The 22,756-nt window shown below is 44.1% G+C and overlaps 1 protein-coding gene across 1 annotated transcript in view; it reads right to left on the bottom strand.

Moving 5' to 3' along the window:
• DOK6 (docking protein 6) overlaps positions 1–22,756 on the bottom strand; it is a 249,730-nt gene that overhangs the window by 103,348 nt on the left and 123,626 nt on the right. The window contains exon 4 of the mRNA XM_045850074.1: positions 1,357–1,476. Coding sequence (XP_045706030.1) covers positions 1,357–1,476 — 120 coding nt within the window. The remainder of the gene's footprint in view (positions 1–1,356; positions 1,477–22,756) is intronic.

Raw genomic sequence — 22,756 nt, 5'->3', positions numbered from 1 at the left:
AAAAGGAGGCGAGGAAAGGAGCGGCAGAACTGCCTTCGTGACCCTCTGAGAACTATCAGCACTGACCGTGTTTGGTGCCCGTAGGTGTTCGTGACCCACTAGTGTGGACAACTTGCTTTTCAGTTTAGCAACAAACAGCAAGTACTGCTTTTTAATGGACTGTGAGACAGGGATGGTTACTAGAACATTATTAGTTGTGACCGGATCATCACCAGCAAGCGTCACCGTGATGCATGCCTGCTACCTGTTCTGTCTAAACGAAAAACCACACGTCATTCCCGGATGTCTCTCTAATAACAGTGTCAAGCTTTGCCAATACCTGTCAACCTTTTCCAACACTGGCCATCCAAATTTAGCAACGTTGAAATGTTTCCATTTTCATACCACAAGATCATCGGTGGTGAGGGAAATTTTTTTTTAAATGGAGAAAGAGGAGCTCATTACATTGCTGTGATGTCATTATTGACAGCTGCTAGTCAAGAACCTGCAGTACAAGTCCTTGGGAGATGCCAGAGATGCCTGTTAAGCTACAGGACAGTGTAGGAAGTAAACTCAGGAGTAAATTCTGGGTGTCATGTGAAACTCAACTTTGTTCCACCCTGAGATGTCATCCACGGCACCGTCCTAATGATGCTTGCTCTGGGCTGAGTTGTGCCCCACCCCCTCCGCCCCAACCCAAATTCACATCCTGACGCTCTGACCCTCTGAAGTGATAGTACATGAAAATGGAGTCTCTGGAAATAAAGTTAGATGCGGCCAGAAGGGCGGGGCCGTTGCAGTGGGATTAGCGCCCTTGTGAGAAGAAACCGCAGAGCTCTCTCTGTCTCTCTGTGGCACACGAGATCACAGCAAGGAGGTGATTATCATAACCCAGCAAAGGGCAACCCTGCTGGCACCTTAACCTTGGACTTCGAGCCTCCAGAACTGTGAGAAATTAATTCTTGTTGCTCAAGCCGCCCAGTCTGTGGTATTTTGTTGCGGCATTGTAAGCCAAGACTCTGTATTCGCCAAATTCCCTAAAATCACTTGATCAATGACATAAGCCAAATATGTTGATATAGACTCTGACAGTCAACAACTCTCAGAGAAGAAAATGTAAGAATGTTGTACATTCAAAACCTCATCTCTGGTGAGTTAATGTATTCGTTATTTATTTAGATAAATAGTGGTGTCACAAAGGGAGAAGTCAGGAGACGTCAACTGCTGTGCGATCTTGGGAAAGTCTCTTAGCTCAGCTCGATCGGTTCACTTTCCTTGAAAAACGACTGATCTGAAACATTTCTGGGCTCCTTTTCGGTCTTACAGTTCTACGACGGTGAGCGGACCTGACAATGACGGAAGGCCACAGTCACTTACCATTCTGTTCCCGCTGCACGCCCGCTGCCAGAAGGTCAGGCTCCCCGAGGCTGATGTCGTTCAGCCGGGTCCCGAGGCACTCCATGCACAGGTGCTTGCACCACTCCTCCGCCTCCAGCTCTGAAAGGACACGTGGGCAGAGTCAGGCCGCGCTGCACGGGGGCTGGGGGTGGGGAGGGCCTCCTGGACCCTTGCCCCAGGGGATTGGTGACAGTAAAATCTACCCGGTGGAAGCCAAAGAGCTATATTCAAGAGGTGAAAAAAAATCCGCACAACTATTTCCCATAGCCTGACATTATATTTTAAGGTGACTTTAAAGTATTCCAATGTGCTTCAACTTACTTACAAAAAAAAAATAACAAATGGAATATTTGCTTACTATGTGGTATAATGTAGAGTGGTTTGATTTTGGAAGGGAAATTCCTTCGAAAAATTAATGAAATATAAGAGGACATATGTAATAAATAGTTGAAAATGTCAGACTAGATTAAGCAAGGGGAGGTTTTGCTAAATGTGACAGACTCGTGCGGGTTGAAGGTCCGGCTCAAAGTCCGTCTGAATGTCAACGGGTCAGAGGTCAGCAGAAGAATGTGACAGTTTGTTTTTTCCTTACTTGAAAAATTTTTGGGATAGGCTACTAAAAGTATTGTTCCTCTTTAGCAAATGCCAATGATCTAAGATACTGATTAGATAATCCCTTTTTTTACTCCTATAAATTCTCAACTTCTATATTTTTAAGTATATTTTTAATTATTTATTGATTGACTTTGGGGAGAAAGAAAGAGAGACATCAGTTTGCTGTCCCACTTATCAGTGCATTCATCGGTTGCTTCTTGTATGTGTCCTGATGGGGGACTGAACCCGCAACCTTGGTGTATCAGGACGATGCTCTAACCAACTAAACTACCCAGCCAGGGTCGCTTCTCAACTTCTTTATATTCTCAAGTATTTTCTTCGTTGGAGACATTAGAATGTCTGACCTCTACAGAGGCTCGTAGTGTCGAACACTCTCACAGGCATGAGTCAGTTAGATTCTAACGTAAGCCTTGCGCAGGTGAGGCGACCAAGGGTCGGATTCCTACCTGGGTCCCGCAGCATACCCTTACCACTGGTCAGCCCCAAGACCACACTGGAACCCAGGCTTTCTAGCCGTTTTGAACATGCAGAGATCTCAAAAAGGATACAAGGTTGAAAATTTTGAGCCAAGCTCCCCCAAACCCCTCCATGAAATTAATGAAGAACTCTCTCCATGGACACCTGCCCAGATTAATGTCAGACTTTTCCACAAAGCACAAATCTACACCAGAAGAGTTTAATAAGATTTCCTTCAGATCTTTTCTTTGCTCTCCGTGGATGACACGCCAACCTTTGGCTTGGCATTTTAAACTCCCCATGAAAAGCCGTGTGTGACAGGTTCTCGACTCCGTGGACTAAATGCCAACCGCTCTGCGGCACGGCCAACACCGCTGAGCCTCGGGACGTTTGCTCCGGCGCCAGTCACGCTGCCTCAGTGTCAAAAATAGGTTTGGCCAATGGGATGTCAGGGCTGGTTTGTCATTCATTTTCAGGTCTATCGAGGCCCTCAAATAGTGTCAGAAAATCAAGAGAAAGAGCACGCAGCCTCCCACAGGGTACCATTCCAATGAAGACAGAGCGCCCTGTTCTGATCACCAAGGGCGTTGTCTTTCTGGACGAACTATTTTGCATATTGTAGGGTCCGTGCTCTCTATAGTGGGAGGTGCACCGTCTACCTGAGTCAAGGACAAGTAGACTCTCCTGTGAGCTTGGTCCCTCCCACAGGTGGTGGAGTCAGAGGCTGGGCTGGGCTGCTTGGCCTTTTGCTCAGAAACCGAGGTGGCGACCGTCTCCCCGCCCCCGCTGCAAGCAGGGCCCTGGTTGAGTAAATGGACCCTTGTTGAGGGCCTCAGGGACTGCCAGCCTCCACAGGAAAAAAATGTACAGGGGCGACAACAGCATCTATTGAAAACAATTTTCGTTAGATATATCTGAGTTTGATTTAGAAAGCTTATAAAAGTTTTGAAAGCTTTCCTAACAACAAATCAAAACCGCAGGCCGGTTTACAGTATCTGTAGAAAGGCCTGACTCATCTAGGGGATGCCACTACTCTGCTTTGTCTTTGTGCATTTTCGTGTTTTGAATATTTCTCAGGACTCCCAATTAAACGTTCATTCAACTTGAAATCATCAGTAAAAGCACATTCAGTTAGCGTCTCATCTGCATGGCTCTAAGCCAGGCACTGTGCCGGGAGGAGGTTGGATGAAAACACACAGTTCCTGGTCTCAGTCATCTTCCAGTCTAGGTGGGCAGGTGGGTGGGGCTGGTGTGCCCCCGCCCCGGAGGGCTTAGCTAGGTACGAAGTGGGGAGCGATGGCCAAGGTCAGCAGCTCAGAAGGACTCTGATCCGGGACCTGCAGGGCCAGCCGGAGGAAGGTGAGGGTGTTTGTGTATGTGAGTGTGTCTGTGTGAGTGTGTAATCAGTGGGTCTCTATGTGTGATCAGTGTGTGTGCATGGTGTGTCAGTGGGTATCAGTATATGTGACTGTGACGGTATTTGGGAGAACGTGTGACAGTATGTGAAGATGAGTGTGCATGCTGGTATGGGGGTATTTGTGAGTGTGTGTGAGTGAGTGTGTTGGAGAATCAGGCTGGACCGAGGAGGGCGGCGAGGGCGGAGCTGGGAAGGCCTGTCCAGGGCAGTAAGAGTGACCTCCCGTGAAGAGCCCAGGATGTCCCGGGTCCCTGGCATGAACTCCGAGACACAATCAGCATTCTGTCCTCCTCAGCGAGGTCTGCCCCGTGCAGTTCCATTAGATCAGCCCGCAACCTTCATTTCGACACTATTAACCTTTCTAATCTGCATACTGGATCTAACAGTTTTGCTGCAGAAGAGTTGAATTTGTCTGAGTATTATAAAAGGTTTTGGCTTTTAATCTGTTTCTGATTCGCCCTTCAAATCATTATAGCTATGCCTTTTATTTGGTCTCTCATGGGCAAATTCTCTGTATTAAAGTCCTTTATTTTTTTATTGTCTGTTCATTAATTTTGCCCCATCATTATTTAACTGGTGATTTTCTCTGAATTATCTTCTATCTTTTCCTTTTCCATGTTATTTTTCTTACACATCTGAGATTAAATACAAATGCAATAAGCTGAACCCATTGAATTTTAACTGTTTATTTTCCCTAGTCTTTGTTTTTTGCTTTATCTTTCAAACTTCTATCTTAGTGCACATGTACTATATGAATAATTAAACTTCTTTATGGAGAAACAAAGGCATAAAAGGTTTGCTATGTTTCTCTCTTTGTGATGGAAGTGTTTTTTCATTAAGATATTTTTTTCTAAATCGCTTGCAGCTATGATCAAATTCCTAATTTAGGTAAATGACTTTTTCTCTAGGACAGAAACCCACATAATGTTTTCATCAGGTGTAGGATTAGTTAAATGAGGAAATTCAATACCGTCCAAAAGAAAAATGCAAAGATACCTGGAAGTAACGAGACAAATGCAGAAGAGAGAGTAAACTAAATGAGTGAATCATGAAACTAATGGGTTTATTGACTGTGGGGAAAAGGCTGATCAGAAATAGAGCAAAATAGAAACAGACTCAAGAGTGAATAGCTTCACCCCTTATTTCACCGAATTCTGGGGAGAGTACAGCTACACACCCTTGAACCCGAAGAGGTCATTTCAGAGCAGACCTTGAATAAATACTTATTGGATACATGATTAAAGTCAAATTGTATTCCTTTCACTAAAGGTAGACCTTATGATAATAAGATGAAAGTTAAACAACCCCAAATAGGCTATATTAAAAGCAGTGAACAATTTTTCATCACATACACAGAAATCAAGCCATCAGTCAGAATCATACAGCAGAATTAAAACCTGCGCGGAACCAGTTCTGTGTTAATTTGTTGTTAACATGCGGGCAAGACTAGTTTTGTGTACAGACAATGAATTATTATATTTAGTCCTCACTGGATTTGGCTCTTGTTAATAATCTTGGAAAAATGTAGGTGCAATCATCTTGTTTTGTCATCAGCAAACCCAGCTCTTCTTATGTATACCAAATTCTTCTGTGTAGGCTCGCTCTCACTGGGGGGTACATGATGTTTTAATGTTTATTAAAGTCTTCTTAAACCCATGCTTGGCTGAAAAGTGAAGAAAATATCTCCCCATGTGCACTGTTTCTTAAAGAATACAGATGTCATTATTTTTATTTGAAATCTATAGATTTATGAAGATACACACCATTTTGATGATCCTTTTCATTCTTGAAAGTTGGCAACTACTTGTTACTTCACTGGCCTTTGTTGATATTTTATGACTTTCATTTTTTTCTCACTTTTTTTAGAGGGTGGCAAGGAACCAGTTATAACCTCAACACTTGCTTCAGCAAAGATGGAAAGACCGTGTCTCTGTTTATAGCAGGAAACAAAGAACCTTTTCTGATGAAGTCACACTGGTAAGATTGATCAGTTTTGAGATGGGGGAGCTTTTAGTTTTGTTTTCTAAGTAGAAAATACATTTATTCCCCCTCCCCAAAGGGCCCGCTTTTGCACCCTTCCACCTTCCCTCACACTTAATCCTTTACGATCGGTTCCACACGCGACCTTCTCAGCTTAACCCCTCCACACCCAGGCTTACAATTGCCACCCTTCGTCCGTATTTCCACAGCACTCTGTACATTATGTTGTCCCAGCCCCTCCGCGTCACTGAGTTATTTCTCTGCTCTTCCCAAACCATGTATTTAAGATATTTGAGTGCCAGGGACCTACTCCATTTGGTCACTCTAGACCCTCCTGCGGGACTGGACATGGAAACTCATTTGCGGAGTGAGTAAGTAGGGAATTACACAATAAAAGACAGATTCTAGGACCAAGGGCAGATAATGTGGGGAGTGGTCACAGGCTGGATGTTTCAGAGTCTATTTATTTCCATTTAAATGGAGATGGTAACTTTTGCTGCTCACAGCTGGCTTCTGAAGATAGAAAGAGGGCTACCTGCTGGGTGAAGGCTGGAGAGGAGACCCCAGCTGTAGAAAGTTCTGGATGCAGAACAGAATCATAGATATGGAGACCTTATGGAAGGTTATCAGTTGGGAGGGGGAAGGGAGAGACTGGGGTAAGAGGTGCGGGGACTAAGAAGTACAAATTGGTAGGTACACAATAGACGGGGGATGTTAAGAACAGTACAGAAAATGGAGAAGCCAAATAACTTACTGTACAACCCATGGGCATGAACTAGGGTGGGGGGAGTTGCCGGAGGGAATGGGGGTACGGGGGGGGGGCAAACGGGGAAAAATTGAGACAACTGTAATAGCATAATCAATAAAATGTATTTTTACAAAGAAAGTTCTGGGTAGACTACCGGGCTGAATGCCGGCAGAGGTCAGCAGACGGGAGCGCAAGATCGGTGGCTGAAGCACACCAGGCTCACACCAGGACACCAGGGTCAGTGTGGCCAGCAGCCAGCGGCCAGCCTCGGGGCTTCCTGAAGTCCTCGCAGGCCCCGCCCAGCAGAGCCGGCCCCACCCAGCAGAGCCGGCCCCACGGCCACCTTGAGTACCCAAGGGAGAACGGCAACGATGCTAACCCACCGGAGGATGCCTCCTCCATCCACTCTCTCAGGACTCAGCAAGCAGAGGAGCCAGAACTTGGGGGACAAGGAGATCAAAGATGATGCCCGGTCTTTGCGGAAGCCTGAGCTAGAGGGAGGGAGAGAGCTCCGCGTGGGGTCGGAGACCCAAGCCCATGATTGGCAGGTTTGGATTGTAAGGCCAGAAAGCAAAGAGGAAACCTCACTGTGGCTGAGGAGGAGGAAAGAGCTACTCGACAAGGAACAGATGAAGGCAACAACCCGAGAGAAAAGACCAAACCCCCAAATACAGACACTTCACTCTTTGGTTCCATACTCCTTCATCCCGTTCTGATCAAAAATGAAATATTCTTGCTTTAAAAAATTACCTGAACATGTAGCATACACATGTGATAAAATAACTTTTTAAAGTTACTAAGAAGACCCTGGCTCGCAGTTGGTTGGAGCGTTGTCCTGTAACTGAAAGGTTGCGGGTTTGGTTCCTTGTCGGGGCATATACCCAGGTTGCGGGTTCAACCCCTGGTCAGGGCTTCTACGGGAGGCAACCAACTGATGTTTCTCTCTCATATCAGTGTCTCTTTTTCTCCTTTCCCCTCTCTCTAAAAGCAATGAAAAAATGTCCTTGGGTGAGGATAAAACTTTTTAATAAAATTACTGGTAGGTTTCAAGAGATTATATGTAAGAATAAAAGGAGTTTATGAGACAAAATTTTTGTGAAGCATTACCCAATAGTAAGGTATGTTTTGCATTTGGTGTAAAACACATCACTGTTTCTGGGAATAAAAAGGGTAGCAGAATTCCCCAGGTCTTCTCAGAATGATACATCTCCAGAATTTCTTGGATGTTTCCCAGTTGGCAGTGCTCCACAGTGTGTCTGTGTTTTCACAATCAACCCTGAGATCACACGTGGACTGATGATCACTACCACTCATTTGGACGGTGTTCACATTCCAGGTGGATTTTAGGCCGAAGGGACTTCCTGTGCTTAAATGCCTTGTGATTCTAATTTCTCTTGGCCAATCTTAAAATAAAACTCGCAGGATGATGTGGATGCCAAATTATCTCAGAATACATTATGATCTAAGGATTTCCCCGGAACCAAGAACTTGGCTGGTTCCATTCCAGTTGTTAATTATGTCCCTACACGTGACACACTGTCCAGCAAAGTCTGCAGGCAGACGCAGTCCTTTACCTCCCCATTTCTCTTAATAACGGGACTATTTTTTAAGACGCTGGGGGACCACAACACTGTTCCAAGGAGACAGCATGAAATCATTTCTGGATGGCTTGGGAACAGTTCCAAAAAGCTCTCTTTGGTTTTCTTCGTAGGCTTTGGAACGAAGATGAAAAATGTCACCTTGAAAACTAGATCCATCCTATTGCTTGAATTCATTTGTCCCTAAGAAGTACGTGTTTCTATGAAAGTGACTGTTTTCACTTCGCCTGAAGATCAGTTTTGCGGCAATAAATTCAGCGTGGCTGTTAGATCGTCGGAGAGTTGGCTATGGGATAGTGTCGCATTGGCGTGGCACAAGAGATTAATCTTCAAATCATTACCATTTTGCTTATTTATGGATCAGAATCGGTTTTCTTCTCCAAGTAGAGGCTTCCAAACCGACTAGGGGAAGTCCCAGTGGAAATCTGTTGCTGAACACTCTGCAAGGTTTGATTTGGTTAAAATGGATCAACATGGAACTGTGTTCAAGTATTTTCTATTTGTTCGAAGATGGTATCTGTCTTACGACAAAGACATTAAGATAACAGACCCAAATTAATAACAGGGAAAGAACTTAAAAGAACCTATATATTAGGAGTATTTTCAAGGGCAGAGCCATCTTTTTAAGAATCGAAGGAAAGAAAGCAGTAAACTATATTAGGAGCAGGAGTTCTAAAAGTGTCTGAGAGAAATGCATATCCTAATTAAAATGTGAGAGTCTCAAGACAGAACTATGGGAGAAACAGGAAAGACAGAAGAAAATGGAAATTAGCTCCTGAATCAAAATAGTGATGGGGAGATTGAATTCAGGGTCCAGGTAGAAGAGCGGAGGTGGGAACTAGTGGGGCTGCCCCTCTTGTTATTACTGCTTGTTTCTGTGCTAAGTCCAGGAGCGTAGCTTCTCAGAGCGGGTGCCGGGGGGCGCTGTTCAGATTTCTGATTTGGACAGGCAAGTCAGAGCACACTGGGAATGAGTGTTTATCGTGAGGGTGACAGTCCACACCTCACAGTTGCTGTAAGCTTTCTGCGTTTGTATTCAGTTTTCAAGATCACTTCACTAAATTCAAGTTCTAATAAATAATTATTTTAGGCAGGACGACCCAAATTGACTAGGCGGTGATTAATCATGTTACATTTTGATGTTCTCTGATAAGAATGAGCTACATTTTAGAACCGTTATCTGACGACAATACCTAAAGGGACCTTGAACTCCCAGTGCAGAACGTCATGGGAAGGGGCTCCACCGTGGTCCACGGGCGCTGCTGAGCAAGCTACCTGTGCCCGCTGAGCTCTGCCGTCTTACTCACGAGGTGCCAATCACTGCTTTTCTTTTTTGGTTCCTAAATTAAGTGCTTATAAATATCATTGGATAAATGTTGAAGTGCTATTCCACCTCTTCAAACTTTCCGCATTTGCTCTCTTCTCAGCTGAATTGGCAACCCAAGCAGGAGAAACATCAAGCACAGATTAGTAAGAATGTCTCCGTAAGAAACGGGAAGAAGAGTGTCTTGCTTCTCAGGATTGTATGAAAACTCCAAACCGTGTTCAAGTTAGGTGGTGGAGGAACCCTTCAGAAAATTTCAGCCATGATGGTTGTGTCATTAGAGAGAGAAACGTAAAATCATTTTAGCGATGGCGTTAAGACCAATATGGGAACAAGGCCAACACCCTGCCTTACTGCACCCTTGTGAAGCAGGGAGAGAAAGTGGCCAGCCTCTCAGATTTGTATCTTAGAGTCCACACCTACAGCAGTGGAAATTTCACAGCCAGTAACTTGTATTTGAATAAACAGAGACACTTGCATCCCGTTGCTCTCCACGTACAAAGGGACACATTCGGGCAGTGATCGAGGTCCATGTCCCCAGCTGGGAAGAACGGATGCCCATTCCTGGCTGCTAGGCATGGCCAGAAGCTCAGGCACCTCGTGGAAAGAGCTCTGAGTGGCCTTCAGGAAGGACGCTGGGGCCCTGGTGGCCAGCGACAGCAGACGTCAGAACCGATGATGTGTGTGCATGAGGCATGGTAGGGAAGAGGTCGTGTCCCCTTGCAGAGCTGCGACACAGCCCAGTCACGTGTCTCAGTAGATGTAGCATTTCTCTGATTGACTGCTTATACTGAAACGCCAGGAATTTGAATGGTTCATCTACCAATATTGAAAATCCAGCATCTAGCCGGTGTTCAGAGAGATAATATCCTAGCAAACAATGACAGGCCCCCTCAGATGAAAGCCCTTTTTAGCCGTTTTTCTCAGGCACTCCAAAAGGTGTTGCAGTTGTCAAGCACCTGCCCAGCACGTGCCTGCTCTCCTGATCTTATCATGTTTATTGTGCCTCGACTTCATCGCAGGCTGCTGGACTGATGAAATTCCACCAGTCCAGGTGAGCAATGCCCAGTTTCTCAGGGAACTAACAATAAACACAAAAAGAAATAGTGTGCAGAAGCACAGAATATGTTACTAGGTGAATATCTTCGGTAAGATGAATTTATGAATAAAGCGGCATCCTTTTACTGCACTCCTGGTCAATTCATCTCTTCCTTATGGACACTTTTCTTCAACGCTTAATGCCTCCTTTAGCGGAGGGCACGTGGATGTGGCTGGTGATCACCCTTGAACGTCACCCGTATAACAGGAGCAGTGGGACTGTCACCAGCTGGTTCTGAGCCGGTCAGAGAGGAAAGTGAGTGTGCGTGCATGGACCGGGGAGGTGGAGACGGAGCCCAGGTGATCACACCACAGGGAGCCTGTCGCCCAGGGCCTCAGTGGCAACCCAGGCAGATCCAGGGGTTAAATGAGATGTTCACATTTTCTCCCACACCGCGTGGACTGGGTTTAATGTGTTTTCAAATGTCCGGAGTAGAAAAATCATCCCCCTTAAGACAAAACCGTGCTGTATAACTCTTCAGGGCCAGCCTGAGCCCTCCCAGTCTGTCAAAGGCTAGTGTTTAATTATGAGACGCAAGCAACTTTTCTGGTTGCCTTAAGTGTTCACCGGGAATACTGAGACCAATGGGCTATGGGGAACCCAGCTGTCAGTGACCTTTCCCCCTTATTGGAAAAAGAAAGCTCGATGTGCAACAGTTAAGCTTTTTGAGTCTCGCTCTCTATATTGGCTTGTGTGGTATTCTGGAATATTGAGAAAAAGACAGCAGGAAAAAAAGGTCTGTTTCTATTTGTAAGACACATGGAGGAACAGGGAGAGCTGCTCCTGGAGGTCTTAGGCGCTCAGCTGAGGAAGCAGAGGGAGCCCTCTGTCCTGATCAGGAAAACGGAGAAATAAAGGAAACTTTGGACTATGGTGTCTTTTCTGTCTTGTTCTGACACCACATAAGGTTCTTCTGTGATAACAGTAGCAATGGCAACTGTAGTAGTTGCTGCTGTCCTTGCCCCAAACTCTAACACCACAGTTAGTATTTTTAAATCTTTACTGTGCCGGGTGTTGTCCCAGGAGTTTCTCGCTGCGCGTGTCAACGCAGGCACGCATCCCACCGACACGATGAGTTCACCCCTGGCCATTTCCTTACCACACAGACCATGGCACTGAGGCCTGAGTCACACACGCAGCACATGAAGGCCAGCTGTCACCTGCAGCCGGCCAGCCACGGGGCCCCAGCTCCTCCCCAGAGTAAGACATTCAGGTTGACTTTGACCTTAGGTCTGACAGGGTTCCAGACCTACGTGCAGAGTTCTAAGAGATGCAGGTGAACATCTCCCTTCATGCTCGTAGATTTGCTACTTCTTGCATGTATTGATTGGGCCAATTTCCCCTTACAATGTTATCAACCCAGGGCTTCTATTTAAGAGCTATTTCTTAGGTGTGTAAGAGCCGAGGACTGTTAGGTTATTTCTAGTGAATGTCTTAACCTCAAACCTCTCACTCCACTATACCAACCGGCTTTGGCTTAGGTTATGCTGTGGTGACAAACAGCCCTGCAACCTCGCTGGGTTTCTGTAACAAAAGTGCGTATTTCTTGCTCTTGACCTTGTTGCATGCAGGTGAGCTTCAGCTCTACTCCGGGGTTCCTCCAGGTGGGACCTGGCCAAAAGGGCAACCTTTATGCCGGTCTCAAGGTGAAGAGGAGAAAAGCACAGATGGAACCAGGCAAGGCTGCTCACCTGAGACCTGGCTCATGTCACTTCTGCCACAGGGCACTGAGGAAGGCAAGTTTGCAGAGGAGAAGGTTCGATGTTCCAACAGAGCACGGTGGGCACAAATGGAAACAGCAAGAGTCTACCACAGTGATTTTCAGCCTTTCTTATCTTGTGGCATGCATAATAAACCAACTCCTGAAATTCTGAGGTGCACCACCAAAAAATTATGTATTTTTGCCAACCTGATGAAAAAGTAGGTATAATTTTGATGCATTCACACAGGACAGCTATGGTTGTGTTGGCCGTTGTCATTTTTTATTTGACAAGCTGAGGGAAAAGAGGTCAGTGCCCCCAATAGGCAGGGGCGGCATGTTTCAAGGATTCTTGCGGCTCGCCGGTTGAAACCGCTGGTCTGCCACGTGGGAGTCGCCTTTTCCCGTCTCTGTACTCTCTGCCACCCTGGGTCCTTCCTCTCATGTGCACGCATCTTATGAGAAGTATACACCTAGATTTTTTAATCCAGTGTGCGATCTGTTTTAAAAAAACAGGTAGGTATTTATATTTATTTGGATTTTTATTGGTAATTTTGTGTTGTCCACTTGTTATAACTCACTTTTCTCACTTCTTTCTTTGTTGTCTTGTCCGCCAGAGGTTCTCAGACTTTACTGTGCCTTACAGTCACCCAGAGAGCTTGTTCAAATTTATACTTGGATGTCCGGCTTCAGAGTGTCTGCCTCAGCAGGTCTGAGGCGAGGCCTGAGGATTTGCGTTTCTTACAAATTCCCAGTGATGCCGATGCCGCCGGGCTGGCAGCCACATTACTCTACGGCATGGCCTGTGTTGTGTTTGTTTCCCCCCTCCCCCGTGGGTCAGAAAACAATTCAGCGATCTTAAAATACTTTCACAATGTCCTCTTGTCTTTACACCCTGTTATTTTCCAAAGTTCTATTTGGACCTTCAAGTTTATTATTTTTAAAATAATAAACTTAATAAAATCTTCATAATACAATCTTCAAAGTTATTCTTAGCATTTTATATCAACATTACTTCACATTTAGCAATTTATTTGCTTATGTTCTAGTCAATATCTATCATACTTACGTATCAGGGCTTTGCAAGGATTGACTTGTTTACTCCCCATTTAAGAAGCCTATGATGTGAGTGATGCTGGCATTTTTATTTTCGTTTTACACGTGCAGACTGAGGCTCAGGGACGGGAGGTACTGTACTCGGAGCTGCACAGCGTCCTCACCCTGAACCCCCCTACGGTATCACCTCACCACTGGGGCCGGCACCCCCTCCTGCTGGTTTTAGTGTCCTCCTTTCTAAAGAATGCATTTGTAGCAGTTTGTTCTGTGGTGGCTTAGGTCAATACATTTCCTTATTTTTGTATTCCTGACAATGTCTTTCTACCTTCACCCTTGAATGATCATTGATTTTGATCGGTATTTTTCTCCAGAATTTTGAAAATATTTCTCTAATGTCTTCTACTTATTGTTGCCAATATGGAGCCATCTGCTCATCTGTCATTCCTTTCTAAAAGTCGTCTGTGTCCTTTGGGGCTGTTCTACATGTAATTCTGTACATTTACATACGTGTCTATATATTGGCTTGATGTAACACTCGAAGACAATGTCTTTTCTTCACTTCTAGGATGTTTTTTATACATTGTTTTTATTTCTTCATATTTTGTGCTATATTCTTGACATCTTCAGATTTATCTTCTAATTAACTGGTAATCTTAAATAGTCTATTTTTTAAAATCTTTTCCGTTTCAAAGGCTTTAAAATATTTATAAGTTCCAGTGGCATATTGTATTTTGCATATAATTTGATTTTCATATTTTATGTCTTCCAAAATACGTCTATTCCTTTGTTATGTTTATCATTTCAAATACAGTTACAGTCAGACCTCAGAACTTGTTGGCTTCCGAACCCATCAAACCCTGCGCTTGTTGCATGTTGATGAGAAAAAAATGTTTCAGCTCTGGCACTCGCTCAGGGCCCGTCGCGCTTGCTAGCACTTGTGTGAGTCACGATGCCGCCCCACCAGAGAAAATGCTTCCTGTTCGGTACTCGTTGGTTTCGGCATTCGTCACGAGTTTCGAGAGGCATTAGTGATGTGTACTGAGCCACCACTGTACTTTTATTCTTTTAAAACATTTACTGTTTTTGCCATTCTGGGGTGCTAATTTGCCTGTTTAAAAACCAGATGTCTCGTTGTGATGTGTTCTCACGGTCTGTACTGTTTTATTGTAAGTTCATGTTCAGAAAGATTTTCTCTCGGGAAATCTCACAAGCCTGGGTCCACTTAAGCCTTCAACAAAACTGTTTCAGGTTCACCACTTTCAAAGCCCTGCAGAAGCCAGCAATTCTGGAAGAATTTTGAGCTCAATACCAGCTTGAATTCTTTCCTTACGCAGAGAGTTTATGGTATTTGCACCTGCACCCATGTGGCGGCCCTTCACGTGCATGATTGTTCTCCTCCGACCTCTGAGACCCACGCTGGCCCCGCTCCTTGTTTCTCGGGGCATCCAGTCGAGCTGTGCTCCTCCTTTCTCCAGGAAGGGGAGAACACTTGTGGAGCCCAATTTTATGCCAGGAATTCAAGTCCACAGCCCCATGTCATGTTGGCATAACGTCAAGGTAGTATTTCCTACCCTGGTGATTTTCACCATTGTGTGTGTGTGTGGTCTGGATGTTTCTAGTGACTTATTTTTTAGTTTACTAGTATACTCTTTGGCTGTTTTTATTTTAAAAAACATGCATTGTGTTTTTATTGATGAAATTGATTAAATTCTGATTTCATTTGTAATGTTTCCCGGAATTTCCATTTGGTTCCTTGTTATAGGTTCCAGCTCTCTGCTGGTTTTCCACCTTGGCATTCGTATTTTATGTCTCGAGTTGGTATGTTGCTTAACTCCTATATTACATAAGTTATAGTCCTGTTTCTATTGACTAATTTTTCTCTAGGCTCCTTTCCTGGATTTGATTGTTGACACTTGATTGGCTGCTGGAAAGTATGTGTGAAACATCCTAGAGACAACTTGAGGATTTGAGTGATGTTAGCTTCATCCAAATAGCCTTCAGTTGAACATTTTGCTGGTAGCTAGAGTCTTCATCCGCATTATCTGGTCCGACTTCAGATGACTGGAATCTGGGTTTCTGTCTTTGACAGTATTAGTTTATACTTAATTTTCCCTTACCTCTGGAGTGTAGCACTTTAGGATCCCACCAGAATCTGGGATGTTTGCTATGGTCCTTTTTTCTTGGCGCACGTGGAAATCCAAATTGGACTCCAGTATCAGGAGGCTATTGAAGACTTTTAACCACCACGTCCAGCTGGACTTCCCCGCCCCTTGGAGGTTACTACCCAGCAGTAAGTACCCCAGGAAGCAAAGCAAAATGAAATGTCAGGCTCAGTTCTCTGTGCTTTCTTCCCTCCAGGATTCTGTTTCCTCAAGTTCTGGTTGCCTTGGCAACTATCTAAACTCATTTTTTTTTCTTCCCAGTCCCACAAGACTGCCTGAAGCTCTTCTCAGCTCTCTGTTCATGACCTTTTTTTCTACTTGGGTCTCAGCCTTTGGGACCCACGCAACTCATTAGTTGGCAACTTGGTGTCCGTGCTTCATGTGGGGCCCTCTCCAAAGGAATGTCCCATGAGAGATCTGTTGTAGGATTAGTGGCCCAGTTTTACTTTCTTTAAATAGTCTCATTATTGGGATCACGTTGCATACATAGATGAACAGAGCAAGATATGACATCTTTTGTATGCTGTAATGATTTCTGCGTTTATGTGGGGCTTGCACATTTCTCAAATTGCCTGCTCCTGGGAATTTTATGGGCGTCTTTGTCCCTAGAAATAAAGTCATTTGTTTCTGTTACCTTATCGAGATACCTATTGCTTCTTCGTAAGTCATTAGTTTCTGTATATTGATCTTTAATCAAGCCACTTTACTGAACTCATTAATTCAAATCCATTTCCAATTGATTTTTTTGCATTTTCTAATTATAAAATCATAGAGTTTGTCATGACTCAACTATTTTAAAACAGTGGTTCTGCAGAAATATTTTCTCACAGCCACATAAATGAAGCCCTGAGAATATCTGTTGTGGCTGATAACTTCAGCGTCTCCATCCTAACAGAAGCGGGAAGCCTTTGGCAATGAAAGGTCATGTCCCAAACCAACAGACCCCTTTTCTCATTATTACCATGGATCTGGAAAAGTTTGGCCCGCACAATAAAAGGCATCATTTTTCAGACCCCTGACAAGGAGGTTAATGTAGTCATGAATTATTTCTCTTATATAGAGATTTTTCATTGTCGAGAAAAGGCTTTGAGAAAAGCCTGTCGTAACTACTTCTTAAATGAATATAGATTTACTATCTTTCTTTTCTATAATTAGATGAGCCTTGTGTTTGCACGTGGCCTTCCTTAGGGAGGGATACAGCCACAGACCCCTCAGATGAGAAGTCGTGTGCACAGTAGGAGAAGTCTGGGAAACTTCCTTTCCAAGAAGTGACTGGGACCCAAGGACACGCCACCTGAATGCCCTGCTCCAATAATATCATACCTAGTGGGGTGTTGTGCTTGATAGTACACACCGTGTCTCTCTCTCTCTCTCTCTTTTTGCATGTGATTCAGCTCATGTTCTTACTCTTAGTTTATAGAATTCTTTTTATAATACACATCAGATATTGGCCAGGGCTTTGATTTTCTGCATAGGAATTACTCTATAACAAATATTTTACTCTGTTCCTTATTTCACTGCAGATGGTGACAGGGTCGCTGTGATTATTTACTGTAAACTCGATTACAGTAAATATTTACAGCAAACCAGGCTCCACCCTCAGGCAATGGCAGTGGGAGGGCTCAGGGCGCTGAGGTGCGGGCACCAGAGTTCCACCCACTCGTCAGCAGGGGCCATGCAGAGCCCACAGTTTCATACCCTCCCATCTGCCAATCCTGGTCCTTATTCTAGAGGTAGTAATAAGAATTCATTGTGATTTTTAAATTCACATAACTCTCCAGCATGGATGGTGAATACATCCTTTCCATCCTTCAGCGGAGAAAAGAAAGAAAATAGACCCCTTTTTTGGTTTGTTTTGTCAGAAACATATACCTTGTAGTCTTGGTTTGCACCTAACTTACAAATATTCTGAAAGTCAGCATAATAACATGAATTTATTTCTTTTTAATAGTCATCTTAACTATGACAATAAATACCTGTAGGGAACTGAGATGTTAATGAAATGTGGATATGATCATAGTTGCCCTTTCTAGGTGTGTGGGGTAAAGGTTAAAGGTTAAGTAGAGCATGCTCAGTGATGCAGTACACTGGTCACTTCCCTGACAGAGAGAGAGGGGGGTCCCACTTTGAGGGAGATACAGGCAACCGGAGTGTTGGCGACTCAAGGGGCAGAACCCGGCCTTGGGGGAACAGAAAGGGAAGAGCTTAAGGAGGAGCAGGACTCAAGGGGCCAGTCTCGTGAGAACCTGCCCCGGGGAGAGGGGAGCATCCTTTAGAGGTCTAGGGGTACAGGAAAGGAAGTAGCAAACAGGGCAGAGCAATGTTCCTCAAGAAGCACAGGATGCTGAGGGAGGCCAATGCCCGGCTGCCAACCCTCCCCCAAGGACCGCACACCACAGAAGTGCGGCGCGCCAGCGGTCCCCGTGTCCCGGCCCTCACCTGCACGTCTTCGGAGAGACGCAGAGCTACTGGAGGAAGACGTTCAAAAAAAAAGAAACCAATATATCAGCTGGTGGCAGTTTTCTTGGGAAATAGTCAGAAAGCAGAGGGGAACTGAATTATACAGTACCCGTATCCGCATTAAGCACCTACAAATGGTGGCTGCAGGCATGATAACAACCAAGACACATAATATCAGATTGTCAAATCCTGAAACAGATATGGAAAAAATATACAGCGGTACAAATAGGGAAAAATCATTAAAATATACATCATTGGAGACCTGAAGAAGAGAAAACACCAGAGTGGGACTAACATGTATCTACGAAAACTAAAACATGCTCGGAACTGAGAATAATCACAACCTACATGGAGAAAGAGTACTGGGGAAATTTGAAAAATGATTGATTCCTCATTACACTTCAGTAAAACTATGGATTTTAAGACTAAATTGACCCAGTGGTCAGGGGAAGGTCATGAGAGTGTTGACCAGGGTGAACCGTAGGTACTTCCCAGGATGATGGGCAGTTCTGCGTCCAGCCTGCAGCGGTGACTACACAGACCTACCCACACAATGAGATGACATCGAGGTCTCCACACACGCACGGTGCCCCTATTCAATGCCCGGGCCCGATGGTGTGCTTCTGTAAACTGTAACCTTCCGTAAACTGTAACCCTTGGGAGAACTGCGGCGGGGGCACAGGAGCTCACCGCGTGATGTTCGCAACTTTCCCTAAGTCTGCCACTGTTTCTAAATGAAAAGTGGAAAACACAATTTTAACATTGGCCCATCCAAAGCATTCATTTTACATTTTCTAAGAAAGGGAAATGTGTCTGAAGAATCGAGAAGGAACAATTGCACTTGCTGCTCTTTCATGGATTTTGACAGATGCCAAGAACTCCTGGGTCAGAGAAAAGAAAGACTTGATTGCTGAAGACTCAGCCACCGGCACGACTATCAGCGGGTTGTGATAGATGAAACAGTCTTGAGAAAGAATAACACAGTGGGGGGAATCTCACAACACAGTAGGGGGAATCACACAACACAGTAGCGGGAACCACACCACCCAGTGTTAAGGCTGATGATGCAGCCGCAGTAATTCATGGTGTGGTCTTGGCGAGAGAGAGAGACACAGGTCAAGGGACCAGAGCAGAGGATCCAGAAATAGACACACAGCAGTATGCCCACATGATTTTTGGTAAGTGTGCCCAGGCAGTTCAGTGTGGGAAGGATAACCTTTTCATTAAATGGCGCTGGACCAACTGGATGTCCATCGGCAAGAAAGCTTTGGCCCCAGCCAGCTCGCACCTCGTATAGAAGTTAGCTCAAAAGGGATCATGGACTTTAGTGTAGAGAGTAAAACTAAAAAAAATATTGAAACAAGAGAAAATCTTCAGGAATGAACACTAGGTAAAGAATTCTTAGCCTTGAAACCAAAAACAGGACTAACAAAAGGAAAGTTGATAAATTGGGTCTCATCAAAATTAAAAGCTGTTGCTCTATAAAAGTCCATGTAAAGAATATGAAAATACAAGCTCTCAGCTGAGAGAAAATAACCACATATCTAACAAAGGACTAATATCTAGAATATTTTTAAAAAACTCCTTGAACTCAACAGTAAAAATATTTTTAAAATTCCAGTTGAAAAATGGGCAAAAAGACATGAACAGACATTTAAAGACAACATATGGATGTCAAATAAGTACATGAAAATATGTTCTAAGTCACTCCTCAAGGAGACACAAATTAAGAGCATGTTAAGGTATAAGCACACACCTATCAGAAGGGCCAAAATTCAAAGAAAGTCACAGCAGAAAATGATGACAAAGATGTGACAAAACTCGATGACTTAGACACTGCTGGCGGGAATGTGGGACACCAAAGGTGCCTGGGACAATGTGTTGACACTTTCTTCTAAAACTAAACAAATATCCACCATATGAACTTGGAACCGACCTTCCGAGCCAACTGGCCTTTTCATTTGTCTTTATTTGCAATAAATGAAAACTAATGTCCACACGAAAGTCTGTGCATGAATATCTATAGCAGCTGTATGTGTAAAAGCCCCAAATTGGAAACAACCCCTACGTCCTTCAGGGGATGAGTGGCTAAATGCCCTGTGATAAAGCCACGCCATGAAACACTCGGCCGTGAGAAGAATAGACTATCAACGGATGTTTCTTTCCGCCTGTTACAGGACTGGGGCAAGGTACGGTCAAGGGAATTATGCTGAGTGCAAGAGGACAATCCCAGCAGACTGCGTGTTGTGTGATGCCCTTTATGGAGCACTTCGAAAGGACACAATTTTAGAAACGGAGGAAGATAACAAGGGTTAGGGACAGGAGTGGGTGAATGGGAGGAGGTGGTGTGGTTATAAAAAGGCAGCAGGAAGTCCCTGTGGCGTGGGAGCTGTCCAGTGTCTTGCCTGTGGTGGTGTGTACACACACACAGACCTGCCCCGGTGATAAAAGTGTACAGAGGTACACACACACACAAATGAGTGAAAGCCAGCTTGGGAAAACCTGAAGACAGGTGAACTTTAACAATGTCAATACCCTGGTGGTTATCTGACACCATTACTTTGCAAACTGTTGCTGTTGAGATCTCTCTGTTATTTTTTACAAATGTATATGAATTATGATTACTTCAATAAAATCTTCAATTAAAAATAAGAGTAAAAGAGTAATGTAATGGTTTATAACACAATGTACACAACAAAGAACGCATGCGTACAGACTGATACGTAAGTCAGAAAATAATCAGAGAAAGGACACGCACACAATGATGAGGAAGGCTCTTCTGTAATGTACCATGGCCACCTAACAATAGAAGTCACAGCAGAGTCCCCGTCTTGCAATTCCCAGTGTCTTATTTGTTTCAGGCAGTGATCATCAAGAGATTCTTAATCTACTGAGTTAACATTTGTGAGGAAAATATTATTAATTACAAATAAGAAGTTACTTTTACAATAGGGAAATCTGGCAAAATATACCATAGCCACGTGACTAAATTCAACAGCACCCTTGCAGGGACAGACTGACGGTGTACCCTGTAAAGTCAGGCTGTGAGGAGCACGAGACACCACTTCTTGAAAATGTTCAACCTGCACAAAAATCATGACAAAGCCAAGGAGGGAGATACGGTGAAAGACAAGTTCCTGTGTTCTTCCCAAATGGCAGTGTCTTAGAAGATCAAAAAAAAATCTAAATTAAAGGAAACTAAATGTGATAGCCAAAGCGATGAGTGATTCTTTATCAGTACTGTGTCTTAGATATGATAACGCATTATATTTATGGACAAGATTGTTCTTGAGGAGACAGATACTGAAATAATAGGGGAGACATCATAATGTGTGCAACATACTTTCAAAAATTTAGATTGCATAGTTAAATAGAAACAGGGTGAGGGAAAGAGAAATAAATACACCAAAATATTAATTGTTGAGTTCAAGTGTAAGTACATCTTCATGTTACTATCCCTTCAACTTCTCTTAAGTCTGTAATTTTTCAACATAAAAAGTCAGGGGTTATTAAAGGCTCCTAAAGAAATAAAAATATGCTGGCCTCTTTGCTCCCAACAGTTTCAGTGAGGGCGGCGAGAGGCAGGAGAGAAGAGGGCAGGTTCACGCCTCAGAGAATTATTCTGCTGGACACGTCTCCTGCTTGCTGCTCCGTTGCTTGTTTCAGGATGCAAACAAACACTGTTACGTGTAAGGAGGAATTTGAACATTCAAGTCAAGAGACCGAGTTTTAAAATAGTCATTTCGGGGCAGTGTTCTCATTGTAGAGTTTCTCAAGCCGCATAATTACTCTGGGCAGCCAAACTCTAGCTCCCAAGTCAATGATAATGTCAGGTGTGAAAAACCCCCCACAAAAATAATAATTAAAAAACTTAAGTTATTGTCATGGTTTCAGCATCTGCCTTTTTGAAAGTGAAAATGATTTGACCTTGTTCCAGCCTTAATTTTCCATGAAAAATTCCGGGGGCTGCTCCAAACGTGAATCAGCTCAGATTGTGGACGACTGTTGACATTAAGGTATTATTGCTAGTGTGCAAATATAAAAACAAATGCAATTAAAATTTCCCATTTTTCTGTTAAATATTTGTAATCAGTCTGGTCAATGATTAAGTGGAAATCCGTTTGGGAGAAGCATTCGCATTACTTCCTATTTATTGCCATTAAGGTTGAGCTCAGATTTTTAGGAAAATAAGCAGAAACACATCCGTATTTTAAAGGATGTGGAGAGCATACAATTATATTAATTTGTTACAGGGATGCTGGTGTTGTTAGAAACAGGTGAGTTTGCTGCTCGAGAAAGAATAATGAAAAGCATTATGATAGATGTCTGATTGCTAAGTGATTAATATTTCTTTATACCTTTCTGGAATTAGAAGGAAAATAGTGTCTGTCAGCCATAACATTAAAGAAAAATATCTGCCATTTTCTTTAATAATAAAGTTGAAATGACTCTACAAAACCCTTCTCTGGTCCAGCGGCCCCGCCCCTCCCTCCCGCCGCGCGGTCCCCACCTCCCTCCGCTCCTGCACGTTGACCTTGGCTTCCCCGTCACTCAGCGCACAGGCAGTTAAGCCTCTGCTACCAGCAGGGCAGTTTTCCAGTCGCTGCCGGCCACGCACACACGGCCACGCACACACGAGCGGAGACACTGCTCTCTGAAACGCGCAGATTTGCAAACGGAAGCCGCGTGGCTGGGCCGCTGGTCCCGGGGCACTGAGCTGCAGGCACGGGAGCCTCGGCACCTTTCCGGCTCCAAAATGCTCTTC

Source organism: Phyllostomus hastatus, unplaced genomic scaffold, assembly GCF_019186645.2.
Source record: "Phyllostomus hastatus isolate PE091 unplaced genomic scaffold, TTU_PhHast_1.1 phas_contig_80, whole genome shotgun sequence".
Classification (NCBI taxonomy): Eukaryota; Metazoa; Chordata; class Mammalia; order Chiroptera; family Phyllostomidae; genus Phyllostomus; species Phyllostomus hastatus.
This window is presented reverse-complemented; position numbering and strand designations above follow the sequence as displayed.